At 48.5% G+C, this 19,654-nt stretch overlaps 2 protein-coding genes across 4 annotated transcripts; one reads left to right on the top strand and one right to left on the bottom strand.

Moving 5' to 3' along the window:
* Positions 1 to 1,217: 1,217 nt before the first annotated feature.
* Positions 1,218 to 5,184, bottom strand: SMIM45 (small integral membrane protein 45). Of its 3 annotated transcripts, none has more exons than XM_088055213.1 (3): positions 5,052 to 5,184; positions 1,617 to 1,861; positions 1,218 to 1,483 (listed from the first exon to the last, which is right to left on the bottom strand). In XM_088055213.1, exon 2 carries the CDS (start codon positions 1,857 to 1,859, stop codon positions 1,653 to 1,655), a length of 207 nt encoding a protein of 68 aa, XP_087911339.1. In that variant the 5' UTR covers positions 1,860 to 1,861; positions 5,052 to 5,184; the 3' UTR covers positions 1,218 to 1,483; positions 1,617 to 1,652. The 3 variants fall into 3 exon arrangements, with proteins under 3 accessions (XP_087911339.1, XP_087911338.1, XP_087911337.1); XM_088055212.1 differs by adding an exon at positions 2,378 to 2,450 and having other exon boundaries at positions 1,218 to 1,861; positions 5,052 to 5,149; XM_088055211.1 differs by having other exon boundaries at positions 1,218 to 1,861.
* A 6,985-nt stretch (positions 5,185 to 12,169) lies between these two features.
* CENPM (centromere protein M) lies at positions 12,170 to 19,187 on the top strand. Its single transcript, XM_005527674.3, has 6 exons — positions 12,170 to 12,298; positions 12,503 to 12,582; positions 15,138 to 15,236; positions 16,270 to 16,349; positions 17,347 to 17,438; positions 18,192 to 19,187. The coding sequence occupies exons 1-6, from the start codon at positions 12,242 to 12,244 to the stop codon at positions 18,315 to 18,317; spliced, it is 534 nt and encodes a 177-aa protein (XP_005527731.1). The 5' UTR covers positions 12,170 to 12,241; the 3' UTR covers positions 18,318 to 19,187.
* The last annotated feature ends 467 nt before the right edge of the window (positions 19,188 to 19,654 follow it).

Here is a 19,654-nt window from a genome sequence, read left to right as displayed (position 1 = left end):
CAGGAGTGATCCCATTCACTGAGTTCTCCTGCATAAATCACTCCCAGCAGCCCAATGAACTCTCCTTTCTTTGGGAATGGAGGAGCAAACTTCCTGCTCCCAGGTTCACAGGTGAGGCTGAGTGACACAAGCCAGGAGCTGTGGCAGATTTTCACAGCTGGCTTGAGGAATCCCTGCTGCTGAAAGAAGCCACTGGGGACTAGAGCACAGAGCCATAACAATGGAAGGATGCTGGAGATGTGGGTTGCCATTATACTGGCTGCCCCAGGTGATGGCACAGGATGCACAGATGTGCACATAGGATGGTGGTACCAGCTAACATACCTGGGATATGCAGGAATGGGGCACACAGGATCCCTCTGTGTCCAGAGCATGCACAGGTAGCACCATTGCACCTACATGCATGCAAAGGGTGGATGTTGGGGTGGGAGGAGAGGAGACACAACCTCCTGCCACAGGCTCCTTGCTCTCTCAAACCCCCCTGTACACACTGGGCATTGCACTGGGCTGAAAGGGAGAGAGAGGATGGGAATATCCCTCTCAGCTTCAGTGTCACAGCTTCATACAGCATTTTGGTGGCTGGTTATCCCTGTGACATGATAAACATGGGATTTTGTGCCAGACCCACATTATACGGCTTGGGACCAGAAAGCAAAGGTGGTACAATGGGCCCATTTAGATGGCAGGCTCAATGTTCCTTCTCAGAGACATGCAGGGAAAAAAAGGGCTGAGGGATGCTTCCCAGCTTTCACTGGGAAACAGTCAAGGGAGAGCTTATCCAGGCTGTAGGGCTCTGCAGTGCAGGGGACTGAACAAGTGCAAGTTGCTTCACAGACTATCCCATCTCCCTCCATGATGGAGGAGCAGAAGGTCAGGCAGATCAGGAGCGGCTCATGTGGTAAGTCTGGCAGCACCCCTTCATGGAGACCTGCAGAATGTTCTCAGCTTGACACAGGACTTGAACAAACCTCTTTAATAAAGACCTTTAATTTGAATGAGGTGCATCTGGAATGGATGTAGGGATGGATGTTCTCCATCTCCCAAACAGACACAGAAGGGGTGTGCATTTAGCAAGGATAAAGGCATTCAGTCTCTGAGGCTCACTGAGCCCTTGGTACCCCTGCACAGAGCTTCAGCAAGCTCACCATCCTAGCACTGAGAGTGGGTGCTGGGAAGAGCTCAGCTAAAGCAACAATTTGTATTGAAACCCCATTTATTTTCCCCAAAATACCCCTTGGACTTAGAAAGACTATGTTAGATTTAACCTAGGGAACAGGAATACAAGGTTCTGTATCCTTTTGCAAAACCAGGTACCTTTCCTGCTGAAGGTCCCATCAAGATGCCAGGCAGCTCAAACTCAAGTGATTAACAGGGCATATTTCATTTGAGTGGTCCATCAGTCTTGGCCAAGGGAAGGAGCAGAAGTCCTTGGCTGGCTGAAGAGTCATGAGCACATGGGAAGCCCCAGCCACACAAACCTTGACTAAGAAGCAAAGAGGCAGAATGGTGAGTGATGAGTACTAGACCCAGATCAGCACAGAGCAAAGTGATGACCAGCCCCACTTTTACCAGGGCAGGACAGCCATCCCTCGTGAAGCTTGTGGTCTGCTGCCTACCCAGGAGAGATTCCTTTGGCTGTGATGGACAGCTTGTCAGACCTCGGGCACCCCAAAGGCCAGGTTGTCCCGAATCATCAGTGTCTTCCGAAGATCTCGCTCCATGATTGGCCTCTGTGTTCGCCACTTATGGGCTTCCTGGAGTCCTGGTTCAAAGTAGTAAATGCAAGCTCCAAAGCCGACCAGGATGAGAATGGAGATCATCAGATACACGGGCACAAACCAATCCAAGAAGTGGGGCATGGCTGCCAGAGAAAAGGAGAGAAAGCTCATGCAGTGAGAACACCCAAAACACACCTCCACCAAGACTGGTCACAAGACACCTGCCTCATCAGCAGTGCCCAGTCCCTCCTCACAGCCCTGCTGCACCTGGTTTATGCTCGGTTGCACATGAAGGCACCTCATCCACTGGGAGAGGTCAATGCATTTGGGATCATTGCTGGGATCCATGCACAGAGTCAGTCCTGCTCCCTCCAACCCAGAGGGGGTTGGTCCTGCTGCCAGTGATTAAAGGTAGGCAGTGGGTAAATACAGCTGCTTCTCACCTCCTGTTTGAGGGAAAATCTGCTTCCCCTGACACTCCATCACCTCTTTGACTTCCCAGTCTGAGCTGGTCTGGCTCAGGACTGAGCCCTCCCTTACTGCGCCTCAGTTTCATGTCCTGCTTTGCCAGGGCTCAGGGTCCTTTGTTCAGCACCAGTCTATGAACAGAGCTGACATCTCTCCACCACATCGGCCACTGTACAGTGGGGAACACTCACCAGGAGCAGCTGATCTGCCTTGCTAAGAACCCCTGGCCAGCCGGGTGCAAGGTGAGCCTGGAGCAGCGTTGCCCTGGGGAACACAAAACACCACATTGTGTGGTTGCTACTGGCACAGCACTAAAAATGAGAGAGCAGGAAGGAGAAACATGTCCTTGTCCAGATGTCAGGGCTGAAGATTTTTGGAGGGGTGGACAAACGGGGTCCCAGCCCCATAACCTGCTGGTGCCCTGGCACACTCTCTCCCCACCATTATGGCCCTGCTGATGCCATGCTTAGAGCATGCACCCTAACTTAGGGCCATTTAAATCTGTAATGGCATCATATTTGAACCCATCCCTTATCCCCATCCTTTGGGAGGGAGAGAGCAACCCACATTGCAACTCACAAAGGTGCCCGGCCTGTTCAGCTCTGCCACTTGCTCCGCACCAAAATGGCAGCCAAGGTGTGGATCATGCAGGGACAGAAAAGGGGATCCAAAAGCATCTCCCGTGAAATGCACAGCTACAACTTCACCAGGCACTAGATCTTCTGGGTTTTGAACTGTGAATGTGCTGCTTGTTAAAGGCTTTGGTGGATTAAACCTGGGACCCTCACACTTAGGAAAGCACAGTGGTGGCACAAAAATGCAGTCCTGAAAGGAGGCTTTCCGTAACCCTCCCCTCCCTTGGTGGGAGTGATGAAATGCCCATTGACTTCAGTGGGGACAGAGTTAGGGGAGACCTGCACCCACATCAAATTCCTGCTTTTCCAGATAGATGAAAGCTGACTGGTACCCAAGTCATCCCTCTGCAATAACCATATATCCTCAAATCCCTTCCACAGGGTGGGTTAAGAGGAGGCTGGGGAGAGCTCTGAGCATTTCCATTCTCTTCCTGGCTCCTGTCCCATAAGGTTGATGCCTTTTCCACACCAGGAGCTGGGATTTTATTTTATTTTATTTTATTTTATTTTATTTTATTTTATTTTATTTTATTTTATTTTATTTTATTTTATTTTATTTTATTTTATTTTATTTTATTTTATTTTATTTTATTTTATCACAGCCATCAGTTGTTTTCAATGTGCCCAGCAGCATTTATCTTCTGGACACCTCTTGTTCCAAGAGGGTGTGTAACAGTAAGTCTTTTGTCACAAGGTAAGATCTGAACCAAGCTGCAATTCTTATTACCATAATAAAGAAACTGCAGAAAACACCTGATTTCCTCCCACTTATTGGCATGGATCTGTTCTGGGCACTGCTGCTGCCTCTTTGTGGCTGCCTGTGCCTACCTCAGATGAGCAACTGCTGAGGAAAACTTCCATCATAACTTGCAACAACATCACAGAGGTGTTGTGAGGAGCTATGAGGCTTCCCTTATCGTACTTTAAGGGATCATGTAAGGAATTAGGCACAAATTTCCCTTCCGCAACCAGAGCTGGGTCTGAACTCTGGGCCAGAAACCCCTCAGCACAGCTTTCCTACATGCTCTGCAAAAGTAGCTCCTCTGCACCCCCTGCACCCCCCAGCTGCAGCTGCAGACATCCTGGGAAGCTCAGGCTGCTGCAAACCCCTTTTTCAGAGGTATCTCAGCAGCTGGTATCTGTCCCTGGCTGCAAGAGCAATGGGCAGGGTTAGGGACACTGTGAAGGTGAGTTCAGCTTGGATCTCTTGGGCTGATGGGAGGAAAGCCAATAACCTCATTCCCTTCCCTGATCATCCACTTTCCAAATGTGTGAGCGAAGCTGCCATCCAAAAAAGCACTGCAATAAAAAGCAGCCCTACACACTTCCCAATTCATCCTTCCTCCATCACTAGTAGAGCCAGCATTTCCTAGCTCCTTGCCAGCAGCCTGTTCTTCAGTCTATTTGCTATGCAGCCCTATCCTCCTGCTGTGTCCCCACGTTGCTCACCCGTCCCCACCCCCTCAACGAAGAGTCCTCATCATGGCCAAGCCGAGCGCTGGCTGAGGTGTCAGAGCCCCCCTCCAGCCTCTGCAGGGCTGGCCTGGAGAACCAACTTGCTTCTGTCGGACGGGTGAGCAGATTTTGGCTGCAGATACTGAAAAGAGGGAGTTTCATTTAAAGATGTTAGTTTTCTGGAGCTTTTTCTGGAGCAGTTCTGCAGATATTAAATGTGCCTTAATGTTGCTGGACCAGCTGATCTTCAGCACCTCATTTTGCAGTGGGACATCCATGTCACGAAAGACATGAAAGAGTCCTTGGTCTTCCATCTAAAAGCGTGTCTCATATAGATAAGCTGTCTGACCCCTTCTAAACCCGTGCTACACCTCACTCCAGCCTCTTGTCTTCAATGTCACCCGTGGATCCTCTATGCCACCTCCCACTGCCCCCGAGATGCCGTGGGTACACTTGTGACAGGAGCCCCAGCGAGCATGTTGCAAGCGGCGGGGCCGAAACTGCTTGGGGGAGGCTGGGAGCAGCACGCCCGAACACAGGAGAATTTGGGCACAGAACCCTCCCGTGTGCATGGCCGGGAGCACAACCCAGGTTGCAGGGTTACAAGCCGTGGGCTCACCCTGACCGCAGAAGATTCCCCCGGACCTGGGCACCTTGGGGCAGGCTGCAGCTTGGGGCACGGAGCTGCCGCTGACTGGGGACCCAGACATGACCTCGCTCCCATGCACCGCATCCCCAACAAGCACCGCTACCTGCCCTGCCACCTGCCACCTACCTTCTTCCACGGGTGCAGGGCGACGGGATGAGACTGCTCCCTCTGGCACCTGCTGAGTCCCAGCCGGGATGAGTCAGGCTCCTTTCCCGGCCAGGCGGTGCCAGGGAGAAGGGACCCCGCCGGGAGAGCTGAGCGACAGCGGGAGGCGACAGGCGCGGATGGGCGGGAGGAAGGCAGGGAGGGAGGGAGGGAGGGAGGGAGGGATGGCGGGAGCAGCTGCGGCGGGCGGGGGAAGGACAAGCAGCCAGCAGCGTGGCCTCATAGCCCACCGGGATTCCCGGGGGCTTCCCCCACCGCCTCCCCGGCAATGTCAGCCCCGCTCCAGCCTCCCCGGGGTACCCCACAGCCGGCCTTCCCCCACACACGCAAGAACGACTGTCTGCCACGGATTGCATCCCGGCGCGGGGAGCGGGGAGCATTTTAGCAGTGGTTGCTATGGCGACGAGCCTCCCCAGTTCACCCGCACATGGTACCCGGGTCAGAGCCACGGGGGAGCTGGCCGCGGGATGCTCTCCGTCCTCCCGCGTCATCCGCAGCTCGGCTGCAGCCCCGGAGGAGGAGAAACGCTGGGGCAAACGTGTGTGAGCTCGAGCTGATGGAGATGGACAGAAAGTTCAGGCTCCACAGATTTACCAGTGTGTGCAGCCCAGGGACGGGGGGGCTGGTGGTTTTTCATCAGCGAGTGGGAGGCAGAAAGAGAGAAGGGTGGAAGAGGCAAGGAGGTTATTACTCCCTTCAGGGCTTTTATGTAAAATTAAATCAACACTTTGACCAAAAGAATCTTCCATCAGGAAACAGAAAAACTGCCTGAAGTACTATTCTTGCTTTCAGTGAAATACCTTTTTCCTGAATCCATTTACCCAGTTCTGTCATTGCTGCTGCTGACATGAGATGTTTTGTTTAAACATTTTCAGCTTTTCAGCAGCACAAAAATAGGAACATGCAAACCCACAGGTTTGGGTTTTTCATATTGGAGTTTTTTTGTTGTTTGGTTTGTTGTTATTTTTTTTCCCACGAAGGGAAATTTTCACCATGACCTAGAAATTGTTTAACACAAAAAAGTTTTAGCAAAATCAATCAAACAACTGGCTCCAGCCTGAAGAACTGCCTGCTCTCCTGTCTGTGCTGTCTAACTCCACCCACTTAGTTTTTGACACTTACAGCCCTGCAGATGTGCCCCAGTGAGTTATTGTAAAGGTTTTCAGGATTAATAGTATCCACTGAAATGTATGAGCCCCAAATTTGTGACTGCTACACTCCAGAAGCTGTGAGATTTGAAGTACTACTTCCCAGTAGGTTGTATTTCAGGCACAAATGAGTTAATCCTCTCTCCAAGCTAACCTGTGGATGGTGACAGAGCCCATGTGTGCTTGCCAGCTCCAAGGGTAATGCACAGTAAGGGTCTGTCACCTGGTTTGTGCCAGGATTTCATCCACCAGTGCAGAGACAGGCTGTGATGGAGCTGTGGGAGCTGACTGGTACGCTGTGATTTCATCCTCTTTTGGTCCCCCTGAGCCTCACTTCTTCTTGATGTAACTTCATAACAGCTTAGAAACATTGAGTATAGACCTTGCAAGCCCTCCATACCTAGCAGGATATCTGCATGTAGCATCAGATCCATTAGGTTTAGCTATCTGCTTCTTGGTTTGCCCCAGTAAGGTGGGCACTCCAGATGATTGCCATTGTGGAGCCTGTAATCGTGCCTTAATTTTAAGTTTGGACATGACACTCACCTTGACCATCAGCACAGTAACTGCTTCACTAATCCCACTGCAGGAGGTGGAAAACACAAGCCTCACAGTTTTGACCATACTAGGAGAGAAACCTGTGGCTTGGAGAAAAAGATTTTTAAAAATAACTTTGGAAGGATATTGTTTATTGCATCCTCAGAGCAAATGTTAAGGACAGGCAAAGACAGTTCATTTGAGAGGGCAAAAGGAAAACCCCTTTCCAGGTGTGCAAAGAAAATGAGTGGGAGATCAGTGGTTGCTGGCACAAGGTAGGAGACTATTCATTTATCCAGGTGTCTGGTCAGTGGTGAAGCTGCAGGCACCCAGTAGAGCCTGCCAGGCCAGGCATCCTCATGCCACAAGGTGTAAGCTCCTCCCATTGTCCCTAGCCAACTGTCCCAACTCTCTGTTCTAGGTCACCTCAGGGGCACATCAGAGCCAGTGTGTGTTTGTCAGTCTTCAACTTGTTCCCAGGTTTAAGCTCAGGCTTAATGCCAGCATGCTGCTCAGGCAGCCAAAACCCCAGAACAGCAATAGTTTTGACTCACGAGGTCATTTTCTCCTCTGGCTCACTTCTCTGCCATGCAAACACTGGGAGCACAAGAAAAGGAATGGTGATCACATCTTTCTGCAGCCATCACCAAAGCAGTGGGCAAGGTCATGACATGGCAGCCTCACTTGCTTCAAGCAGGAGTCCCCCCAGATAAGTCTGAAGCACCCTTGGATGCAGCAAGAAAAAGACATGGGGCTTTGTGCTGCTGGAGCTGGGACACGCTTGAAGACCCTATGCCTCTGACACAGCTGCTTGCTGCCTGACAGGGCGCTCAGGTGCTGTCACATCCTTTGGTTTCCAACAAGAACTGAAGCTTTGAGACAGCTCCGGGCATTGATGTGTCAGTAGAGCTCAATCTGCATGGAAACAGTTCAGCTGCAGTTCAGCTTTCACCTCAGTTGAGGCTGCTGTGTGCCACTCAGGTCTTCCAGGCATAATCTTGTGCATATCATTCTGCCTGATGCCTTGGGGCCTTCCAGCCCCCTTCACCTGGCTTGGAGGAAGCCTTTGAGTGTCTCAGTGCATACACTGAGCCCCTCAAAGCCGTTCATCCCAGGACACCTGCCTATCACCAAGCCTCTGACTCCTTCCATATTTCTGGGCAACCACAAATTCACCTGCATGATGAAGGCGAACATTGAGTCAGGTTTGATGTGAGACGGCCACCTAGCCAGACCAGAAATCATGAAACCCTTCTCAAAACAAAAGACAAAAGCCTTGACTGGAAAAAAAAAGGAGATGGTCAGGCAACCTTGGGCACATACTTTGTGCTTGTAGCATGCCTGTAAATCACAGCATAAGCAAGTACTGAGTTCAGCTTAATCCCAGGCCTGGTTAAGTGTTATTCCAGTCTTTCTTAACAAGTTTTTTCACTGTTCTTTAGTGTCCTTTAGCCTTTTATCAGCATCTTCTGAGATGACCAGACCCAGGTCAATGCACGTCTTTAAAGCAACACCAGTCTCCCAATATTACTTTGCCAATGTAAAGGGAAACATGGGAGAAGATGGAGTTTATCAAACTCGCCTTCCCCAAGGTCTGCAGTAGAGGACAAAACTTCAGCAAGGGTCACAGAAATGCTTCCCTGCTCAGCTGCTGGAGGTGAGGGAGCTGCTGCAGGATGCAGAAGGCACATGGGATGCATGGCAGGGCATCAGCTGGGGATAGTCTGGTGGGAAAGCAGACTAACTCACCTTCTGGGTGCTACTGCAGCTTCAGAAAAGGAAACCCATTAGAGAAGCTTTGCTGAGTTGATCAAAAACTAAGAAAATATGTATAGTGAGTTAAATTAAAGAGCAGAATGAAAAAAGCTGACTTACTTTGGGTCTAAAAATAGCTGTGAAGAGCCTTTGCCAAAGGAAGCAGAAATTGCCAGCAACATATGTGAAAATGTCATTAATTTCTCTAATAATTTGCACTTGCTGCAAATGATATAATTTTTGTCTATTAGTGAGAGAACAAGTGCAATCAAATACACACAAGTTCTATCTCTCAGGCTTCCCAGGAGGGATGATGAGAGGTCAGCCTGGAGCCAATAAAGCTTGAGCAGGTGACATCTCATAGAACTCATGCTGAATGGGGCTCTCAGGAGCTGGGAGCAGTCACTAAGACAACTGGGACCATGCTCTTCTCTAGACATCTCTGAAGCTTGTCTCCTTTGCTCCTCTGGCTGCTCAGGAAGAACCAAGAGAGAAATCTGAGAGAAATGATCTTGAGATGCAGGCACTGGATGAATCATATAGCAAACTGGCCATGGATACATGAGGACTAGGTGTGCTTTTTTAACATTTTTTGTACTGGCTGGTGTAGTCCTGCTGCAGTAGCAGCTGACCCATTCCGAGCAATCACTGGTGATGGCCAGGCCAAGTCTTGCTGCTGTTAATTGTGATTTTTTTGGCAGCATCTTCATGTTGGCTGCAATACACTTCTGCCCATTTGTGGAATGGTTTGTGCCATTAGAGAAATGTATAATGGCCCACAGAGTAAAATCAGGAGCTCTCTCCTTCCATATCATGCCCCGCTCTTGTTCCTTCTGCTTACACTCTGGGCCAGTGCACTGACACCTGTCTCAGCTCTCCTGCACCACTCAGAAGCAGAGATCAACTCATTATTCCCACTTTGCAAATTGGAAATGGAGCAAAAAGAGGTGAAACAACCTGACACAGTCACACAGGGATATGTAAAATACACCCTGGCCTACAACACCAACCACATCTCATCCCTCTCCCTTCCTCTCCTTGCCAACCTACAAATCTAGGCAAGAGCTGCAGGCACATTGCCAACCCAAGCCTCCACTTCCTTACAATGTCCTCTACCATGAAAAATAATTTTCTAACTTTGGGATGAGTGGTAGCTCATCTGGATCCACTGAATGTGGTGAGAAGATGGAAGCCTGCAGCAGCAGGGCACAGCAACCATGTCCCTGACCAGACACTAAAGCCACCCAAGCCCTTCAGTGGGGCCAGAGAGCAGGCAACAGGGGGCAGAAAGAGGACAAACACCTTTTAGGTGGGTGCAACAGCTTTTAACATATTTCCACAACTTCAGCAGCCCAAAAGGAACATTATTCTATTTGCTCTCTATATTCCCCCAGCCTGGGAGCTGGCTTTTGTTATTTTATTGCATCTGCTTGTCTCCCATCTTTAGGACACGTCTGCCCTGAATTCATCCTCCCTTCCCCCCACCAAACTCAAAAACAGCCAGAAATATCTTGCAATCTCTTCTGCTTCACCTGTAATTTGTCTCATGCTGGCAATGAGGGAAACCGTCTGCCTTTGTCAAGATCAAAACCACCACAGTGGCCATGTGATGTCAGCTTTCGTTAACCCTGTCTCTCTCCCCTTTGCCTCCCCTCTCCAGATTGTTGCAGAGATGCAGATGTGTCTTCGTTCTCCTGCAGCTCTCTTCCTCCCCTGGCACATCTCCTGCCATTTGCAGGTATCCTGGTTGAAAGGGCAGGGAAAGCCAGCATCAGCAGGCAGCAGAATGGAGAACCCATTGGACCCCATGTGGACCCCCTTCCACACAAAGGTGGAGCCAAACTCAGGGCTGAGGCAAAGATCAGGAGATGCAGCAAGGTGGACCACAGGCCACTGAGGTACACTGGACCCTCCGAGGTTTTACATAGCTGCATGTCATCCTCCTGCTCTGACCTTGGAATGGGAAAATCTGAGCCTATCTCTGTTACTGCAGTGCCTCTGTATCACAGGCCTGTATCACAGGCAGGGGAGCACAGGGCTGGGGAGAGGCTGACCAGATTGAGGGGTGAAAGGGAACGCACCCAGGAAGGGGCAGGATGGAGGCTGAGCCTGCTGGAGCTGCTGCAAAACCTCACACAGAATAATTCAGTGTGCAAAGCCAGTTGCTACTGCCACACAGTGGTAGAGAAATTCCCTTCCCAAGCTATGTTATCAAGCAATCTTTATAGTTTGGAAGTGTATTAACTATGTTAACATTTTTCCCTCATACTTGGTACCGGTGAGGCCACAGCTCAAATCGTGCATTTCGTTTTGGGGCCCTCAGTACAAGAAAGACATTGGGGTGCTGGAGCACGTACATAGAAGGGCAGAGAAGGAGCTGATGACGTGTCCAGAGCGCAAATGTTGTGAAGAGCAGCTGAGGGAGCTGGAGTTGTTTAGCCTGGAAAAAACAAGGCTCAGGGGAGACCCTATTGCTCTCTACAGCTCCCTGAAGGGAGGCTGTAGCCAGTGGAGGTTGGTCTCTACTCCGAGATAACAAGCACTAGGATAAGAGGAAACAGCTCAAGTTGCTCCAGGGGTGGTTTCCATTGGATATTAGGAAATATTTCTGCACTGAAATGGTGGTCAGGAAGTAGAACAGGCTGCCCAAGTGTGTGTTGGAGTTACCATCTCTGAAGTGTTTGAAAAGGTGTGGCATGTGGGGACATGGTTATTTTGAACATGGCAGTGTTGGGTTAATGGTTGGACTCAACGATCTTAGACGTCTTTTCAATCTAACGATCCTATGATTCCGTGTATTAGTTCACATTATAAACTGCAATGTAAGGAGGCAGTGGAATTTTACTGAAGCCTTCACTATTGTTCAGTCTTGAGTAAGCAAATGGACAACAGCTCATGGCAAGGGCCAGGGAGCAGCACAGCCCTGGAAATAAGGGCTCTGCTTCCCAGAAGCTAATGGCTATTCATGATCCCCCTGCACAACCAAAGCAAGGCCAGTTCCTCCCCTCAGCATCCCTCCAGTATTGCCTGCGAGTGCCTCAGGCCCAGCAGATCCCTGGACACGGGGATGCCACAGGAATAGCGCTGCTTTGCAGGGTTTTATGGTGATTTGCCGTCCATGGTGGTCTGTCACTCCGTGTGGTACCTGAGCGCTCAAAGGGGCCTCACACTGTACTCCTGCATCACTGCACTCCACAACTTCCTCGTGAGGGAAAGTCCAGGGGCAGGCACTGGTGTCTCTGCCATCTGCGAAAAGACCCAGGACAATGACCTGAAGCGGTGTCAGGGGAGATTTAGGCTGGATATTAGAAAAAGTTTCTTCACTCAGACAGTGCTCAGGCACAGCAACAGGCTCCTGAGGGAAGTGGTCACAGCACCAAGCCTCACAGAGTTCAAGAAGCGTTTGGACGACGTTGTCAGGCACACGGTGTGACCCCTGGCGCTCCTGGGGCCCGTGGTGTGACTCCTGTGCAGGGCCAGGAGCTGGACGCGATGCGTCCCCCTCCCATGTCGGGATATCCCGTGAGGCGATGGCCGAGCCCCGCAGCGCCCCCTGCCGCCCGCCGGTAACCGCGCCCGCCCCTCAGGCCCCGCCCCTCAGGCCCCGCCCCGCCCCTCAGGCCCCGCCCCAGCGCTGACGTCAGCGCAAGGCGGAGGGCGGCTGCCGTTTGAATTCCGGCGGGCGGGCGGGTGGCGCCGTCTCCCGCGAGGATGGCGGTGCTCCGGCCCTTGGACAAGCTCCCGATGCTCAACTCCGGCGTCCTCCTGGTAGGTCCGGCGGGGGCGCAGCTCCGCAGCCCGGCCCCGACACCCCTTCTCCTTCCCTTTCCCCAGCCCGGCCTCGCTGTGGGGACCCGCCCGTCCCGGGCCTTGCCTGCGCGCCGGCCCCGCCCCGGCGGCACTGCCTGTCCGGGGCCGATTGGTGCGGCCGCCGGCGGCTGTGGCTGACCGCGCTCTCGCCTCTGCCCGCAGCTCGTGGGCACGGACGAGGCGCTCCAGCAGAAGCTGGCGGAGGCGGTCCTCCAGGAGAAGAAGGACTTCAACATCAGCATGTGAGTGGTGGGGAGCGGGATGCGCCGCCTGCGGCCCCGGGCCCGTACGGGGCCCGCTGCCACCTGGTCCACCAAGAGGTGCAGACCAGCGGCTGTGACGCGAATTCACAGAAAGCTTCCGCTTCAGATTCCTTATGCACCGAAGTTGGTTAAAAACGTAGGTTCCATCCCCGAGTCGGAGCTGTAGAGCACACGGTTCAGAGAGAGACTTCTCTCTTGCGAACGCTAGAGAGCACCACTGCCCAGATGTGAGCGCATCTGCAGCGGGCAAACCCCTCTGTCCTCAGGGCAGGCGGTTTGGGCATGATTGGGATTGGGAGGGGGAAGCATTTCCCACGTTCACCATGCACATACCCTTGCCTTTTGCACGTTGCACAGATGTTGGATTACTAAATTGGAAAGGTGTGAGAGCAACACATCTTTTCTCCCCTGCCTGAAAGACAGAAATTAAACATCTTGGGACAAAATGGGACAGGTACAATGCTTACAAGTACTTGCAGGCGAACAAGTGTTTCTGGAAGATGTCTATTGCTTTGGATCTCTTTGTAGCTATTTTCTGGTTTGTATGCACACACGTGCTTTTCCTCCTCGAGCTATTAAGATGCACTTGGAATTTCAGCTTTAGCCGCATGACATGTCCTGTCTTAAAAGCTTGATTAACTAACTTTTTACAATAAAATGTCCTTGACAGCTCTCTTGCCAAGACCAAATGAGTTTTGTCAGCTCTTCAGAAGGTGTTTGTGTTATTTTGCTGCTGTAATCCATGGCTATGCAGTAAAAGCAACCTGAGCTAATGTTCTGCTGGCTAATTAGAGTGACTGTAGTGCTCTGATTGTGGCATCTTGGATGTCTGTGCTAACTAATAGTAAATGAATTACCCCATTTCCTATGTGAAACCTGCAGCCTCTGCTGAGCTGTGGAGTGCCATAACTGGATGGCTGCTGGTACTACAGCTGGGTTACTGCCCAAAGGCACGGAATTGTGTGCTCATGCTACAGAGCAACATACATCCCTGTGTAAATATTGCCAGGAAAGCAAAGTCTGTGGGGTTTCCCCACCCCCCACTGTGTTACTTTGGGATTATACACATTACAAACAAATAGGATATGTAATCTGACAGGTCTACCTGTCAGGTACAGCTGTTGGGCAAAGAATTACATGGTCTGGGTTTTTTGTGTTTCTTATTGCAGGGGGGGGGAGGCTTCTGCAGTGCATATCTGGAGACTGCTGACATCATCTAGTCACATTGGTTTAAATATAGCAGAATTCCAAATAATGCAGTGCTTTTCTGGGTCGCTTTTTTCTTCTCCCTAGACAATGAGATCTGATACTTTCATCAAAGAGTCTCCCTAAATTTCACCTTAAATTAATAAGCTGGTTTGTGTTGCAGTGTGTCTTTCAAGCTCACTTTGCTCATCTCTTTTGCTAATTTCAGATTGTTTTTGTTAAATCATATCTTCCATAAATGGAAGAAGCAAAACACCTGTACTTGGAGACTAGCAAACAAAACTACAAACTACATAGAAGGGAATAGAAGGGAATGTGTACCCATGGTCTGTGGCTGCTGGAGAAAACTGTTAAGTCCTTGAGACTGAATTGCTAGAAGTAATATTCCCCAAGAAGACCAGAATCAGTGTTCCTTGGCTTCCAGAGAGGAAGTGGATTGTGAGAGTGATTGAACTTCTTGGATGTTTGTTTGCCCAGTTTAAATTAAGGTGATTTTCCAAAAATGCAGTGCTGATAATGTTCTTCACTGTGGAAGATCCAGTTATGTACTGCTGAAATCTTTTTTGGCTGAGTTTTTGGTTGGTTTATTTGCTTGTTTGTTTTCTGTTGTTAGTTGCTTGTGGTTGTTTGGCCTTTTTAGTGGGAAGAGATGCAAAAATCCCCACCCTGTATTTCTTCCAACAGCTCTAATTAGCAGTGGTGGTACTGTGTAGAAGGATGCCTAAACTAACCTAGTAGCTCCTGACATAGTGAAAGGGTTAAAAGAAGGGGTAGTGATATAATAGAAGCTCTTTTTGAGTTATAACTTAACCTATAAAGCCGTCCTAGTGACAGATTTGTGGTTTAAGGTTCATCTGTACCTGGAAAGGTCACCTCTCCTGTGTGAGCATATGAGCAGTGTCTCTGCAATGTGACAGAAAAGCACTGATGCATTTTAACTGAAACTTGGCAGCAAAATATTCCAGTAAAGAATTGGGGTTCGCTTTGTTAGAAAGGACTCTTTGTAACAATTAAATGGAATGATTTGCCATACAGATCTGCACGGAGAAAATGTTTCTGTGAGCCTTGTTATGCTCTAATAAGTGTCCCATTATGACCAGCCTTGTCTAGCAATTACCATTGTGCCTGTCAGCAACTATGAGTGGGCCTAAGATATGAGAGTACCACTTAAACAATCACAGTGTCTCTTCAATGCCCACGTATTTAGTTATTAGTAGGCTTCCTGGTAACTTGCTACAGGGTGAACTGCTGTGGTTATGGGATTATGGGTAAGTGGATACTGTTTTGCCAATCTATTTGGTTAAACTGGCAATTTTTTTATCTTTCAGTCACCTTGCTAGATCCCTCCCCTTACCTTCAGAGAGGGATCATCTTCGACCCAGGATAGACCTGATTGTGTTTATGATTGACATCAAGAGCAAGTACAGGTAAAAGAACGGCAAAAAGATGAGAGAGGGGACTAATATTCTTTCTTGGTTTGATGGCTAAATCTACATTTTTACTGTGTTGGAATTGCTGCATAGTGGGTTTCAAACCCAAGACTTGCAGTAGTAGAAGAACTCAGTAATATATACAGTGGCTTTCTGGCCTCCAGCAGCGGATTAGGACTGAACTGCTCTGTCCAATAACATGGCTGTTGTGCACTAAGTTGCCATAGCAGAGAAGGCAGAATTTATTTCTGGATCTGGATATGTGACAATAGGGACTGAGCTTTGGAAAGATGCTGCCTGTAGAATTAGATGGAAGTGCTGGTGGTGCTGTGAAGTTCTGCGATACGCAGAAGTCTGATGTGCGCTGCGCAGCGCTGCCCAAAAACCAACAAGTGTCTGTGTCCTCAGTTCACTGATAACCCTGGTCAAGCGGGGTCAGCACTACGGATGTTTCTAGGCAAAAGAGAGAGGTCTGCAGGGATTGATCCTTTTTCTGTCATCTTGTGCTCCCCTTTGTAGAAATGATACTTGTTTCCCCAGGCCACAAGTAAAGACTTGCTAAGGCACAGAAGTCAGCATTTTAGTACTTACTTAACTTGTGACTGATGATCCTGGGCTCTCATTTACCAAAAATGACAGGCCCAGCTGCATACTTACAGCACAGATGGTGCTGCAGAAATGTGTGGGCAAGCGCTTCCTGAAAGAGCCGAAGTGGTGCTGAAGTTTCATTGGATATTAATGAATTCAGATGCTTAGTGTCTGTAAATCATGGAGGACACTGTTCAAACTAACTCTAACTGTTGAGTCTTGAGTAGAAAGGATATGTTATGGGTTATTAAACAGCTGTGGGTATTACAGAGGTCTCTGATGTCATGCTTTTAGCATAAAGCAGAACTTTGCGAGCTCACAAATCAGCAGATGTTAACATCATTGGTTTTCTAATTGTGCTTCTGAAAATTATTCCTGTTGTCCTTATGCTGCACTAGTTTAACCTCCCTGTCTAACTAGATTGTCTGTACTTTTCTGACAGCTTGAAGAATGTTGAAACTTCCCTGGCTTATGTGGATGCCAACTTCTTCCTGGGGAAAGTGTGCTTTCTTGTCACTGGGGGTACGTATGGCACCTCTTCCTTCTCTTCAAGCAGCACAACTTAATGTTGATTTTAAAACAGGGCACTAACTTAACTTGAAACAAACTAAAGGAAACTAGTGGCTTTGTTGAAACTTTATTTCTGAATTCCTCTGCCTTTTTTTTATTGTTTTCCTATATAAAACAAAGTTCTCTCATGCTCACTTGCTCTCTCCTTTTTATTTGTGCCATTTAGACTTAACTTCTCTGTCCCTAATCCCTGAACATGATTTGTGTTATTGATTTTTTTGTGTATGTGTGGCACTCTAGAAGTCTGTTCTATCTGCTCTTGCAGATCTGTCATAATGATAGTCTTAATGAGCAGTGAGAAGCATATGATACTGTGGTAATAAAGTGAATCTAAATGGATGAGATACAAAACTATGAAGCATAGTCTTAATACAAGACTGGTATCCCTGCTGTGTACTGTCTGGCCCTGTTGTGCCTCGAATCCTTCTGACTCCCAGTGCTTTCTTGTGTACCCTCCCTGCTTCAGCTCTGAGGAACTGGAGCACTGTACTGCTCAGTGTTGGAACATGGGTGCTATCCCCCTGGAGTTTGGGGGTCAGGAGGCCTAATTCTGAGGTAGAGAAGGAGTCTTAGCATTGTCTTGTGTTATGGCTCTCTTGATGAAGTGAATTCCTTGGAGACCAGACCATTCTGTGATACCATATGAGCCAGGAGGACATTTGTTAAGTGAGTGGAAGACTCTTCCTCGCTGATGGTGTGCTGATCTCTTATGCAGAATGTTAATGTTACATGAAGAGTGATGTAGTACTATTCCTGCTGTTAGTATTATGAAAGACTTCTGTGCTAATTCCATTTCAAAACTTGTACTGTTCTGTTTGCACTGCTCGCTGTTGCCTTACCTTCTACTTTGCTCTCAAAATTAGCTCTGGATTGTTCTGTGGATGTGGAATTTCCTACAACTTCTCTTCACTGATTATGAGGCTTGTAATGTAGGAAAACATTTTTTTAGTTGGCAGAGTGAATGCTTGCAGCATTGATACGAATGCCGTCTGTAAACTAGGAGAAGCTTACTGCAGTCCTGTGCTATTCTGTGAGCTGGAGGTAAGGTGCTTATTTGACATCTCAAGGGATTGCTGAATTCCACTGCTCTGTGATTGTTAGAAACATTATTATATTAGCAATAAATACATGTAACAATAAATACATGTGTTACTGGCTTTCATTAGTGTCAGAGACAAGAATCTGTCTGCAAGAACAGTAGAGGTACAGGAAGGAGTCTGGCTGCCCTTGAAATGAGTCTTCTAGTAATCTGGTCCTTCCTGTGCTACTTCAAAACCTCATGAAGCCAAGCCTAAGCTAACAAAAAACATCCTTGATATGCAAAGCCTCTATACCCTTGTTTCCTGCTGCATTTTCTCTTCCTGGGAGCCCCTGAGCTGTTATTTGCCATGTGACTCCCTTGCCCATGTAATGTTTTGTGTCAGTCAAACTTTGTGGTTTCACTGACCATTTTGCCATCTGATATGCCACTCTTTCCAATTACCTGCTTGGTCTGAAAAGCTGGAGGGAGAGTTTGGCATTCAGCAGCAGCACACTTCACTTTTCTGTGTACTTGTCACTGCATCCTCAGAGACTGCTTCCCTACCAGCAGGTAGAATCCATGCCTTTGGCAAGCCCTTCAGCACTTCAGCTGGCAATGCTGTACCTTCCATAACATTAGGGAAGGAAATGGGCGTGTTTGGGGTTATCTGTAGCTAGCCACTTGATGCCTGTTCTGGTTCTTTATTTGATCAAAGCTTACTGTTGTTTTTCTTCTTTTCTATTGATGAAATAATGTCTCCATTTTGTTTCCAGTTGGAAGGGGTTCGAGTTGCTACTGCTCAACGACTTCTGCGAATATTACAGATCTGTGCTGGTCACATACCAGGAGTTTCTGCCTTGTCCTTCGTCTCACTGATGAGGAAATCTGATGTTGATTAGCGTCTCATTGTGATACTTCAGATGCGTTCATCAGGTTTTTTTCATGTCAGGCATTCTAGCTGCTGCAGTTGGAATCACATTGGGAAGCTTTTTTGTGCAACTTGTCATGATTACTTATCCAGAACTATTCTTAGTTGCTTACCTCTCAAGAAAAGTTTGATTCCTATTCAGTGGATAACAGATAGGGAGGGCAGTTTGAATTGGGGATTCCTATCCATTATTGCATCTGAATCCCATTTCATGATCAAGTTTGAGTTTTTTTTCACTTGGCCAGTGGCCAAGAGCTACATGATTTTCTGAGAGAATATTGAAAGAACTACTAAGGCTACTGTCTCCAAAGTACCAGAGAAGAGGCAGCAAGCTCCATCTTTCTTTCAGTTGAAAGGCAGCACCTTAGTCTAATGTGAAACCTTGCTGCCAGGTTTTGTCTGTCCACCAGGAGAAGAAAGGGGAAGGAAGGCTGGCCTGCAGCTTCTAGATGGACTGCACTTGGCAGTTAATGATCCAGCTGTGTGAGCATCTGCCCAGCAAAGGACTCTCTATTTCCATGCCTGGTACCTAATTGGGAAGGAAGAGACTAAAGAAGATAATCAGTCTAGCACTTTAGCTTTCATTTAGATCCTCAAAGAAAAATACTGCACTTGTTACAAGACAGCCCCAGTAATGCAGCCTGTGGGGCTGACCAGAGGTGCAAACCCAGGAGACCAGACCACAGCAGCACACAGAAAACAGGTTGTCTCAGCTGGTTTGGCATATGCTGTGTATAATCCCTTTACTAATAGGTTCTGACCAGCAGTAAGTTGTGCCTTGTGCTTACTGCAAGCCATTAAGATTTGAGAGTTCTAATTTAATAAAAAAAGTAATATGTAATAGTTGTGTGTTCTTTATTAGCAATGTGGCATGGGCTCTAAAACCTGCGAACACTTGCCCCAGTTTGCCCTGGTAGGCTGGTCCTTGCTTGCAGCTTGAACTCCCAGTTATTTGTTTTGCTGCACTCGTGGCTTCAACCATGTGGTGGTGGCAAAAGCTTTTCAAATACAGCCCTTTCTGTTCATTGAATTCAGCCACCTGCCAGAATAGTGCTTTTTGAAACACTGGGATGTTTCTTGCCCAGAATTGCATGCCAGGTAGGAATGAAGCTTAGAGAGAATGTGTTAAGCTCCCCTCTAGTTTAATTTATTTAATCCCTAGTCTGCTTTAATGTTCCTAGGTGCAGAGCTCTAGCTGTGTGCACTGTTTCGGTTAGCTTGTTTCTGACATCTGTCTGTGAACAGGAAAAGCAGAAAGCAGCACTGCAGGCTTAATCAGCTGTGAGTGTTGGCAGTCCTTGCAAAGAC

Source organism: Pseudopodoces humilis, chromosome 5 (genome assembly GCF_049639895.1).
Source record: "Pseudopodoces humilis isolate 2021_Gansu_Grassland_sample_001 chromosome 5, ASM4963989v1, whole genome shotgun sequence".
NCBI lineage: Eukaryota > Metazoa > Chordata > Aves > Passeriformes > Paridae > Pseudopodoces > Pseudopodoces humilis.
The sequence above is the reverse complement of the archived record's forward strand: the minus strand, read 5'-3'. Positions and strand labels throughout refer to the sequence as shown.

Excerpts from the sequence above, each read along its gene's own strand:
- SMIM45 (XM_088055211.1), bottom strand. The coding sequence starts at position 1,859 with ATGCCCCACTTCTTGGATTGGTTTGTGCCCGTGTATCTGATGATCTCC.
- CENPM (XM_005527674.3), top strand. The coding sequence starts at position 12,242 with ATGGCGGTGCTCCGGCCCTTGGACAAGCTCCCGATGCTCAACTCCGGC. Across the intron at positions 12,583-15,137 it reads AAGGACTTCAACATCAGCAT|TCACCTTGCTAGATCCCTCC; the intron begins GTGAGTGGTGGG and ends TTTATCTTTCAG. Across the intron at positions 16,350-17,346 it reads GTGCTTTCTTGTCACTGGGG|TTGGCAGAGTGAATGCTTGC; the intron begins GTACGTATGGCA and ends ACATTTTTTTAG.